The sequence below is a fragment of the Zingiber officinale genome, chromosome 9A (assembly GCF_018446385.1).
Source record: "Zingiber officinale cultivar Zhangliang chromosome 9A, Zo_v1.1, whole genome shotgun sequence".
Classification (NCBI taxonomy): Eukaryota; Viridiplantae; Streptophyta; class Magnoliopsida; order Zingiberales; family Zingiberaceae; genus Zingiber; species Zingiber officinale.
Window position 1 is genome coordinate 135,368,013 of NC_056002.1, and position 12,360 is coordinate 135,380,372.

Sequence of the window (12,360 nt, forward strand, 5' to 3'; positions counted from 1 at the left end):
TTTACCAAATCTTTATGTTAGAATATAAACTTATATCATGTGGGTAACATAAAGGATGGAAGCTTATTATGGATTCATCGCCTCAGCGGTTCCTTTAGAGCCAACCTCATAAATATAAACAAAAGTAAATTTAAATACACAGATGGGCAATCGATGTTCCGTATCTAACTCTTATAAATACTAACTATTATATTGGATAGTAGGTATGAATCTTAAATATACAGAATTTGCAAATCATATATCCTATTCAATTATTGTCAATACTAATGAACAGCTTATTATAGTAATAATTAACTATAAATAAGATCTTGTTCGATTAGGTCAGCATTAGTAGTAGTATATTATACTCAACTTTTAATATAAATGAACTTAAAAAGCTTTAAATTTAAAAATAAAAATGAATCCACGGGATCACTAGTGCAAATTATATTTATTTCATATAAATTTTATATTAGAGTCTTTGCAATGAGGAAAGAAAGAGTAATTTGACAACTAAGTGTATCTAACAGTGTAATATTTAGATAGTTGTTAAACTTTAAAATCAAATGCGGCAAAGAAAATAGGATAAAAATCAAAAGGTAATTTTTTTTTGTTTGAATATATATAGTAAAAAAAACAAGATCTTTAGCATCCCATCTTGTCATTTTTCATTTTACTTTTGGGGTTGTTTTAATAACTATAAATTTATAATTGCCATGTAATTATAATAACCATTATGAAATCGTAATTTATACAACATAATATTAGAGCATCCATATCAACTATTTTATCCAAAAATTTTACCAAAAATTTTAGATAGGATAACTAAAAATCATTTACATTAGTTATGCTATTTATTCCTTAAATTTAGATTTAAAGAATAGTAATTCTCTACATCTACGTTTGGTAGGGTGTAATCTATCTTGTAATGTAATCAGGATTACATTACAAGACTGATTATTTTGTTTGTTTTAACTTTAAATCTGTAATGTAATGTAATCTTGATTGCAAAAGATAGTGAAGTTTTGTAATTTGGATTACAAAGCAAATACTATGTAATCTGATTACATTACGAGGTCGTTATTTAACCAAATTTCGAGTGCCGAATATACCCCTAGTCAGCCATCGCCCGTCGACAGCCCGTCGCTCGCCGCCGTCCGCCGCCGCCACCACCGGTCGGCGGTCGCCCAGCCGCCTCCGGTCGTCGGTCATCGTCGTCGTCGCCGGTCGTCGGCCGCCACCACCGCCGATCGCCACCGCCGCCGTCGATCGTCGGCCACCAGCCGTTGCCGTCGGTCGCCAGCCATCGCCGACCGCCGGTCGCCGGCCGTCGCGGCCGGCGGTCGTCGGTCGTCGCCGGCGGCGGTCGTCGGCCGTCGCCAACCGCCGCCACCGGTCGTCGGCCACCGCCGTCGCCGACTGCCGCAGCCGCCAGTCGCCGGCCGTTGACAGCCGCAAGCTCCGACAGAGGTGGGCGGTCGTCGGTAGAAGTCGTAGAATATTTTTATCATTTTATAATAATATGAATTACATTTCTTATAAAAAATAATGGATACCAAACAAAAAAAATGTAATCATCCTTGTAATCAAAGATTACATACATTATATTACCAAATGTAGTAAAGTAATTAAGAATATATTACATTACATTATAAATTAGATTTCATTACACCGAATCAAACGTAGCTCTAATGTTGATTGAAAATAAAATACTAATTATGATTTGTAACTACTTAATATAAATTTAATCAAAGTAAATTAATGTGGAATAATATTGATAGTTATATAATTACTTTAATATTTGATAAGAGTTAAGAGTAATGTCAAATAATTTGGCATCGTAATAGTACAAATTTTTAACTGTTATAACAATAACGTTAAAAATAAAAATAATTTTGAAAAATAAAATACAAGTGGAGATTCTTTTGATGATTTTAATAAAGAGATGCTTCTCGTGATTTTCCCCCGAGAAAATATACGTTTAGGAACTTAGTGGAATACGAAAGATTTGGGCAACTGCTTTTGTCGAGACACCAATTGGTCAAAGACAAAATCCCTCGTGCCCTCGTCCATCCGTCCCAAGTTCAACACGATAAATTAAATTATAATAATTGAACAAAGTCTTTTTGTCGATGCACCAAGTGACAAAAGATAAAACATTCGTCCCTAGTATTCTATCAACTAATTATAGGATCAATAAAAAAAGGTAAATTAGAATAACTGAGACAAATGGATTAGATGAATTATACGGAACGTAGAGATTTACTTTCTATAAATTTCAAATTCAATCTTAAAATCTCATATGACAAATAATCATCTCGTTACCATCTCAGCTATATCCGTTGACTGAGATGTCAGATTCGAGCCCTCTTATCAACTCTTTATCCATCGGATTATTATTGACTGAGGTGCCTTGCACACGTTTTTATCAATACAGTGGTACTGAAACTCTCAAAAAATCCCTTCGGAATTTTCTGGGACATGCAGCCGCGAAGCGGTGGGTGCAGTTACTAGTCGTTCATAATTTAAATTTATATCCTTAGTGTTAATCATGAGATAAATTAGCGGGATTTATTAATCTTTTGTCATTACAAGGAACCTATTGAATTTTAATTTATAGTGGTAAAAAGATGAATATGTTCGTCTCCAGCGCCCCCATTAATTCGTCCAAGGTCAACATGGAGGAGATAAATCCTTATAATTTATATCCTTCGTGTTAATCTTGAGATAAATTAGAGGGATTTAACTAAAATGAAAGAGGTAAATAACGGACGACTATTAATTTTTGGAATAATGACTAAGATTCAAATTTCAAATTTTATGATAATAATATTTCATGCGTTATTAGATTCATATGAAGGAACATATTAAATTTTAATTTATGATCTAACCGATAATATCTTATATTTTAATCATCTGATGACCAGAGGACACTTTCGTCAATGCACCAAGACGGCACGGCAAAACAGAAGGGGAGAGGGACAGAGATAAGGCGAGAAGATCTTCCTCGTGATACCTTTCGATTCCCCCTACGCATGTACACCAACATCACCATCATCCACCACCCACCGCCACGTAGAGGAGGAGCATACAGAGCATATATAGGGCATATGCAGACCATATAGAGCAAGAGCAACAGCGACAGCTACAGCCAAGAGGAGAGAGTGAAGGAGACGGAGCTGCTAACAGACTACGATAAAGGCCACGGCAGGGCCGACCAAATGGCTGCGACAGGATCTCCTTGTTTCCTTCTCGAGACGATTCTCTCTGCCTTTCTCTCTCTCTGCTACTCCTTTTCTCTGGGCTTTCTCGGCTTCCCTTTTTTTGTTGTATGTGCTTGATTCGGCTGCGCCGCTCCCTCTCTGCCTCCTCGTCGGCGTTCCGTTTGACCTTGTTCTTCGACGGCGAATGGCGTCCTGTAAGGACAACGAGCAGGACCCGCGCGTCCATGGAATCGCCGCTGCCATCCGCGTCGTCCCCGATTTCCCCAAGAAAGGTCCCTCCCTCCCTCCCTCTTATCTTCCTTCCATCTGCTTGAGAGAGAGAAGGAAAAAAAACTCTTTTTTCTCACAAAAAATGGATTTTGTCTGCGGAAACTCGGGAAATTTCCATTTTTGATCATCAATGTTTCTACTTGTTCACTCGACTGAACGCAGGAATCATGTTCCGGGACATCACGACGCTTTTACTTAATCCGAAAGCCTTCAGGAACGCCGTGGACTTGTTCGTGGAGCGGTACCTGGGGAAGGATATCACCGTTGTCGCTGGTGAGTGGTGATTTCCTTCGGCTTCTTTGAGTTTTCTTTCGATGGCAAGCGCCGCGCCCCCTTTCTTCTCACACGCCTGTCTTGTTCATGTGAAAATGTCTTTATCACTCATCTGTGTGTAGTTGGCTGGCAAACAGAGAAATGCTCTACTTTTCATCATTCTGCTTTATGTTTGAGGAAGATTATCCATGGCACTTTGCTTGACTGGATTGCTACCATGAACCATAACTATGATCTAGCTCTGTTTGTGGGACTGGTGGTCTTCACTCTCCATCCAGGCAGAGGTCCATTGTTTGAGGGAAACTGTCTAAAAGGAATGGGCCTCTATATTCTGTCTCTGGGCTCTTGCTTAATGTGTGGATTTGGTTACTAACATCAACCAATCTCCTTTGTCGACCGAAACTCAGACAAACCATAGATGTGAAAACTTCTATGGCTTTTTCTTGTTCTATTTGTGATTGTTGCTAATAAGATCTATATCTTATTAGACTTTTCCAATTAAATACTATTCTGTTAACTACCCTTCGATCAATTCACAGGGATTGAAGCTAGAGGCTTGATATTTGGGCCACCAATTGCTTTAGCAATTGGTGCAAAATTTATTCCATTGAGGAAGCCAAAAAAATTACCAGGTATTTGACCTTTTTATGAGCAATAAAAGGACTAGCACATGAAACAATATATGTAGATTTAATGATATCTTCAACCAACATTGCTTGTTCCTCGACTTAGGTGTTGGTTCGGATAAAACTATATCTTCCAAGATAGTGCTTAATTAGCTATTTCTGTCCATTGTAGAGATCTTTGCATGGTTACATGGTTGGGTCATCTTATCGTATTATATGTACATATTGTTGCGCAGGTGAAGTCATTTCCGAGAAGTATGATCTGGAATATGGAAGTGATTGTCTCGAAATGCATGTTGGCGCAGTCCAACCTGGAGATCGTGCTCTAGTGGTTGATGATCTAATAGCAACTGGAGGAACACTCTGTGCTGCTATGAATCTACTCGGTATGTGACTTAAACAAGTTGATGTGCCATCAATATTTCTCTAACATGCTTTGAATAATAAATTTTTTATCAAAACTCATATATTTTCTAATGTGTGCCATGAATTTGCTTGTCTGTAAATTTTTGTACCAAATTCTTACTGCTATACAAATGACTTTTCGATCTCAACTGGCGACAATGTTCTATCCAATTACTGAAATGGAAATCCACAATCTACAGCATTTCACCGATTAAGTTAGCCCTCATTGTGATTCACTGATCAATAACTAGTTCTTGCATTGGTGTGCTTGAAGAAAATATAAATGCATCCATCCTCTTTCAATTTAGGGTGCTAGATAATCAACATTCTTTAAAGATGTAATAAAGTGTTTATGTGCTATGGCTCTGCGGTCCTATTTGCCCAATATTCGTGCCATTCGTTTTTGCTCTCATTAGATTCGAACGTTTGTTCCTAGGCTGACTAATTGTTTCTTTGGTGTCCAAGGGCTACAAATTTGAATTTGCAACAAGAAAACGACATAGAAGAAATTGGTTTGCATAGATTCGACATCTCTTGTAATGTGCCAATTAAGTAGTTACTGATGGTGTTCGTGTAGATAGCATGGCTAACATGTAGATCATTTTTTCAATGGAAGCTAACAATTGAACTGTGAACACAGATAATGCCAAAATGCTTTTGTGTTTATGGCTACTTGTTACACTAGATTGTACAAGAATATATTTTATATTGTAGCATACTGTAAATAATGAACTCGATAAAGAAAGTTAGTACTGTACTAAGATTTCCTCACTTAACATGATGTATGGGGTTCACATGCTGTCTTTCTCTTCTACATGTTCACAATTATCTTGTGTACCAATCGTTCTAAATCTTGTATTTCGATGCTTACAGTCATTAATTAATATGTGAGGTTATCATATGGCACAAACATACTTAGATGTTTTGCATTGACCTCTTTGTAAAATGATATCGTTGAAAATCTGATTTTTGGTTCATAGGAATGATGGTTGTGACTTGCGACAATTGGCAATCTCAAAGTGTGTAATTGTTTTCCTCAAAGCTTAATTCCCCCCTTTAGGACGTGATGAGAACCTTGAAGGAGAGCTTTGGTGCAACGGTAGAGTTGTTGTTGCATGACCTGGTGGTCATGAGTTCAAGTTGCAGAAATAGTCTCTTGGTAAGGTTGTGTATAATAGACTTTTCCCCGGGACCCACATTGGTAGGAGCTTCGTGCATCGAACTTCCCTTTATATGATGAGCACCTTCTCTCTTTTATGTCTTGCACTACTAAGAAAGTGCCTCTAGTATCTTGACTTGAAAATAAGGTTACTAGAGTTCTGCTCAATAAATTGTGTAATTTTAGCAGTTAAAAGCTTCATGTGCAGAGAGGGAGAAGACACTGCTCGAGAGCAGGCTATTAGTCTCTTAGAATTTTAACTTAAATGAGTGTCGTGGTCCATCCCAGCCCTTCGTCCTTTTATAGATAGGTAGACCCTTGAATGACATTTGCCTCGTAGATGGCAACTACTCGAGTTTGATATGGGGCCTTGCATCACTTGGATGATTTAAATTACATTAGTTTTAAGGCACTGGTTTGCTTGAACTTGTTGGTTCATCCAGTGGCACAACTCAGCTGACCTATTTTCTCACACGGTTATAAAATGGATAGGTGCTTAGAAATAGGCGACCATTTGTTCATGCAAAGTGCAAGGCCTTGAGATTTCCGTGTAAATCATGCATGTGTGTGCCATTTGGCAGCCGTCGTATGATGTTTGCACTACGTTGCTTGTGTGGATTGCACTCGACATGTCACATGCTTCATGAGCCTGGCTAATGGATTCACCTTTCGAACACATATCACTCCATAGTCAATTCTATATCAAACATTGATTGCTTCTATTTATAGCGGTTCAACCTCCTTGAATGATGGTCGTAGTAAATTATCTTTATTTTTTTTTAACATTGTAGCATTCTCATATTCTTTGTTATTGCTCGCATACTGTTATAGTTGTATTTTACATGGGATTTTCGATTTATTCTTTATCTATGTTTCCTTCAGAACGTGCTGGCGCAAATGTGGTTGAATTTGCATGTGTGATAGAGCTTCCAGAACTTAAGGTGTGTCGTATCGTTATCGTTATTATTTAATTAGAATGCTATTAGATCAGTGGTTCCTCTGTAACACTTCTATTGCTTGATCTATGTAGTTTGAACAATATTATAATGTTTTAATCTACAATTACTAACCCCCTATTGTATACAAGTATAAATTCATTTTAGCTCTCCATGTTGGAATTCCTTAATAGTGTTATTGTCGACAGTAATTAATGATTCTACCAATTCTACTCTATATTATTGTGTATTTTAGAATTGTTGTGGCTGTGTTAAACTATATTGTCAATAGTAATTCTGTTTGTTATTTCTGTATATTCTCAGTTTTAACTTGTTTTCGGTGGATTCATCGTCTGAAAGTTGTTTTGAGGTTGGATAGGGTTTCGGTTGCTTGAAATGAACATGTTAACTGACTATAAACTTTGAAATTTATTTTCAGGGGCGAGATAAGCTAAAAGGCAAACCGTTGCATATTCTGGTGGAGTCCCGTTGAGTCTTCCGCTTTCGCTCTATTAATCGGCTGGGTGTCTACTTTGTCGGCTCTAAGCATTTGAGTATTGGGTGAAGCTCTGGATTGGTTATCGTAGCATTGAATTTTGATTAGTTTGTTGTCTGGTTTCTTCTTCATCTTTGGTTTCACAAAGTTTCTGTTGGAACTTCACTCCAGATTTTAGTAAAAGTGATCCTTGAAATCTATAATCTTAGTTTGTAAAAGTTATCCTTGAAATCTATAATCTTAGTTTCTTCCCTAGTGAATCTTTCAACCAAAGAAAATTAGATGTTTTTATCACTAACTACAATGTCTTATTGTATTCGTCTTCCGCTATGCTTGTGATCGTGATGTTGTTTTTCGTCTTGCTGATAGATGGGTATCGAGATGAAGGTTAAGAATCACATAAAATGTGGGCTTGAACTTAGTTACAAATTGAATGAAATCAATTGAGAATTTTGAAATTTTAAGAAAATGTATGTTATCGGTTTGGTGAAGGAGAGCCTTAATATAAAAGTAAAATTATTGTTAAGAGTGTGTATTTGGTTAATTTCGTTTATAAATTAATTAAACATTAATTTAATATTGATTAATGAAATATAATTAAAGTTTTATTAAAATTGAATTAATAGAATTAAATTAAAAATTGATTATTTTAGTTAAATTAATTAAATTTATTTAAAAAATAATAAAAAGAATTTATATAAAATTAACTGAATACGGTCACCAATTCAAGTTAAATAATTTTTTTGCTAGTGAAATTGTGTATTTATTAATTGACCTGAGATTTGTCCAAGCTACTAAATGTTAAGTTTTATCATCGTTCATTAATTAAATGATTAATATTTGTCAATAACATTTATGATTAAATTTTATAAATTATGTTCATTAATTAATAAAGTTTTTAAAAATTTATAAATAAATTAAAGTTTTTAAAACGAACAAATAATTTTATATTATTAAATTTATTATTTAATTAAATAAAATTTTAAATTGTAAAAGTTTGTAATGATTTACTAATTAGATTAGTCTGTTAATTGGTATGATTGCATATTAAATCTAAAATTAAACTAAAAATAAAAAATTGTGAATGATAAATTAATAAATAAATATAAATGTGTTACTTATAGTACTTAAAAATAAATAAATGTTAATGAAATTTAATAATGTGTAATTACTAGCGATATTAAATAAGAAAAAAAATTACGCATGAAAAGAAAAGCTTACATGCTTTACCCTAAATTAAAAATATGACATAAATTTAAACTAAAAAAGAAATATAATTTTGGACGTAGGCAAAGAATATTTGAGTAAATACTATCTAATAATTTAAATAAATAAATACTATCTAATAATTTAAATAAATAAAAATTATTTAAGTTGATTGAAATGATTTTCAGTCGACTAAATTATCAATGAGTCGATTGGCAACAATAACAAATGACAAATACGATTCATCAATATTTTCATTAATTGATAATAAAATTGAGTTGGCCGATATTAAATAGAATAATTAAATTATTATTGGAGTAAAAGTGTAATGTTTATTTTAGACGATTTAATATTATTGATCTACTAATTAATATCATCAGATAAATCATAAAGAATAGTTTACCTAGTACAATGGTCATTTGTATGATAAAGTTAGACATTCAATCGGAGATGATCCGGTGATAAGGACGGGGAATCCTTATTGGCAGGAGGTCAACGGTCAAGGTGGTCAACACCAAGGTCGTGACGAGCGGGCTGACTGACCGGGGTCCGAGTCCAGGTCTCCCAGGCGACTGGACAAAAGACAACTCGACCATGGGGCAGGTTTCCGATGCTCAAGGTATCGAGCAGCTAGGACGCTCGGCCGAGCTGCAGAATAGTAATCCGCAATCCCAGCCGAGCACGTGAATAGGGCTTCTTGGAGGACATGAGCGCCGAGCGGCCGTTCCGCTCGGCCCGAGAACAAATAAGAGCGCTAGGAGACAAAAAGGACAGCTGGTAGCTTCATCCTCGAGACACCTGCCGCCGACAAACAACATGGTCGTCGGTTGGAGCGGACAGAATATTATACGGTAGAAGCTTCCATCGTCACATCCGGAATATGCTCGGATGATTGCGGAATGATGTCAGGCATACTTTTCTTACACAACCCTATTGAGGTATGTTTGGGGAAGCGTGCACGCATCGAGAAGCGTGCCCGCGCCTCCCCGGGGTCCTATATAAGGACCCCCAGACTTCGACGGAGGTATGCAATCTTGATCACTGTAACCACAGTAACGTTACTCTGCTCCTTCGTTGCCTGACTTGAACGTCGGAGGGTCATCGCCGGGAAACCCCTCCCGGCTCGGCTTCTTTGCAGGTTCGCCGGAGATCTACACCACCAGTCGGAGACAGCAGAGAGTGTCACGTCCCCAGCGTCCGTTGACTAAGCGCTCGGACAGGATCAAATTGGCGCCGTCTGTGGGAACGCACCTGAATCCGAGCCTAGAAGATGGAAGAAGCTGGACGTCAACTTCTGGTAACGCTCTCTCCTGAGGAGCTCGAAGCACTCATTCAAGCGCGAGCCGCAAAGATGGTTAAGCAACAGCAGAAGGCTCAAGCAGAAAGGATAACGCAGCAGGCCGCATCCGTCTCTGGAGGCCGAGAGGCAATGGAGGACCGATCGGAACAATACTCTATGTGGGCTCAGAACAAGGGGCAGACCCGCACACCAGGAGACGCGTCGGCCGCCCCTATTCCATTCCATCGAGCACTATTCCAGACGCCGTCAGAATTGGCCCAAGCCAACCAGGGATCGTCCGACGAGGTGCCTATCCGTGATGCTAAGAAGGGCAAGGCGCCCCGGGCGGATTCATCCCCCGAGCGGATCAATCGGCAGTTCTCCGATGCCATCCTGAGAGACCCACTACCGAAGCATTATGCGCCTTCAACGATCGGAGAATACAACGGGACCACCGACCCGGATGACCATCTGGGTAAGTTCGATAACACCACCACTTTACATCAATATACGGATGGGGTGAAGTGCCGAGTGTTCCTCACCACCCTTTCTGGGTCGGCACAACGGTGGTTCCGGAGGCTGCCGGACGGATCAATAACAAGCTTCAAGGAGTTCCACACGACTTTTCTTCACCACTTCGCGAGTAGCAGACGCTATCAGAAAACCAGCGTCAGTCTATTCGCCATCAAACAAGGACCGAGGGACTCGCTCCGGGCCTACATCTAACGATTCAACCAGGTGGCCATGGACATCCCGACGGCCACCTCGGAAACTATGATGAACGCATTTACACAGGGGCTTGTGGACGGGGATTTCTTCCATGCGCTCGTCAGAAAGCCGCCCCGCAGCTACGACCACATGTTGAACAAGGCCAATGAGTACATCAACGTGGAAGAAGCTCAGATGGCGAGGAAAAAGGAAGCACCAGCCGAGCCACCAGTCCCCGCCGAGCGGAAGCAGCCTTCCAATTATCAACCACCAAGAGGACCCCACGCAGAGATGGCTCGTCCCCATCAGCAAGCGAGGCCGCACGCCGTTCAACAAGTAGCGACCGATCTGCCTAAGCAAAAGGGGAAGGTATGGACTCCCATGTTCTGCTCGCTCCACAAATCCGCCAAACACAACACCCGGGATTGTCAGAGTCTCCCTCCGATCGCTCATCCCGCTCCCAGGAGTTATCGTCGCCGATCCCCATCACCTGATAGGCGACATCGACACCAAGAGGCCGGGCGGCGGACAACCAGAGAATCACCCGAGCGGCACCTTCACCAGCCACACAGAGCCAATCCCCGGGCGTCGCATGAACGACCTAAGCCGTCCACTCGGGAGGAAGAGAACAGAGGAAATGCCTCGAGGGGCGAAATCAACATCATCGTCGGAGGCCCGACTGGAGGAGATTCCAACAGGGCACGGAAGGCACATGCATGGCAGCTCACGATCCATGCAGTCGGCTGCAGTCAGGAGCGGGCGAACGAACCCGAGATCAGCTTTGGGCTTAGGGACCTCGAAGGAGTCGAAGTCCCGCATGATGACGCCCTCATCATTCGAGCGGTAATAGCTAACTATACTATTCATTGCATTTTTATTGATACAAGCAGCTCGGTCAATATCATTTTCCGAAAGGTCTTCGACCAATTGCAAATTGACCGAGCCGAGTTGCTGCCAATGACAACCCCCCTCTACGGGTTCACTGGTAACGAAGTTTTGCCAGTCGGACAAGTCCGGCTAGCTATCTCGCTGGGGGAGGAGCCACTCAGAAGAACGCGGACCGCCAACTTCATCATGGTCGACGCTCCCTCGGCGTACAATGTTATCCTGGGGCGACCGACTCTCAACGAATTCCGAGCGGTCGTTTCAACCTTCTGCCAGAAGATCAAATTCCCGATGGAAGACCAAGTTGGGGAGGTCCGAGGAGATCAGCTTGCTGCTCGGCGATGCTATGTAGAGATGGTCCGAGCCGAGGCTAAATCCGCTCGGAAAGTGCCACGAGTCGAGGTAAACGCTATAACCGAAAAACCATCTTTCCTAGTTTATGAAGAAAAGGAGGAGGTACAGATCCACCCTGCCCGACCGAAGGTCACTACTTTCATAGCAGCCGACTTGGAAGCAAGACAGAAAGAGAAGCTGATCGGATGCCTCGAGAAAAACTGCGACGTTTTCGCTTGGTCGACCCATGAGCTGCCAGGAGTCTCGCCGAGCATATCACAGCACGAGTTTCACGTCCGACCGGATGCTTGGTCGGTAAAGCAAAGGAAGAGGGATTTCAGTGCCGAACAGAATATCATCATCCGAGCAGAGATGGAGAAGCTCTTGGAGGCCGGCCACATACGGGAGGTGCAGTTCCCGAGCTGGCTCGCAAACGTGGTGCTGGTCTCCAAACCAGGCAACAAGTGAAGAGTCTATATCGACTTCCGGGATCTGAACAAGGCCTGCCCAAAGGATTTCTACCCCTTGCCCCGAATCGATCAACTGGTAGACTCCATGACAGGATGCGAGCTGATATGCATG

General features: G+C 40.4%; 1 protein-coding gene across 3 annotated transcripts; it reads left to right on the top strand.

Annotated features, from left to right (window-relative positions):
* The first annotated feature begins 2,942 nt into the window (after positions 1-2,942).
* LOC122021411 (adenine phosphoribosyltransferase 3-like) lies at positions 2,943-7,570 on the top strand. Of its 3 annotated transcripts, none has more exons than XR_006122549.1 (6): positions 2,951-3,475; positions 3,636-3,746; positions 3,869-4,378; positions 4,609-4,758; positions 6,819-6,877; positions 7,311-7,570. XR_006122549.1 is itself a non-coding variant. In XM_042579529.1 (6 exons), the coding sequence occupies exons 1-6, from the start codon at positions 3,388-3,390 to the stop codon at positions 7,362-7,364; spliced, it is 555 nt and encodes a 184-aa protein (XP_042435463.1). In that variant the 5' UTR covers positions 2,977-3,387; the 3' UTR covers positions 7,365-7,570. The 3 variants fall into 3 exon arrangements, 2 of the variants coding, with proteins under 2 accessions (XP_042435464.1, XP_042435463.1); XM_042579529.1 differs by having other exon boundaries at positions 2,977-3,475; positions 4,286-4,378; XM_042579530.1 differs by lacking the exons at positions 4,609-4,758; positions 6,819-6,877; positions 7,311-7,570 and having other exon boundaries at positions 2,943-3,475; positions 3,869-4,354.
* The last annotated feature ends 4,790 nt before the right edge of the window (positions 7,571-12,360 follow it).

What these genes read in the sequence shown, in the direction of transcription:
- LOC122021411 (XM_042579529.1), top strand. Translation starts at nt 3,388, where the DNA reads ATGGCGTCCTGTAAGGACAACGAGCAGGACCCGCGCGTCCATGGAATC. An exon ending in GGATATCACCGTTGTCGCTG is followed by an intron (nt 3,747 to 4,285) that starts GTGAGTGGTGAT and finishes ATCAATTCACAG; the next exon opens with GGATTGAAGCTAGAGGCTTG. An exon ending in GAAGCCAAAAAAATTACCAG is followed by an intron (nt 4,379 to 4,608) that starts GTATTTGACCTT and finishes ATTGTTGCGCAG; the next exon opens with GTGAAGTCATTTCCGAGAAG.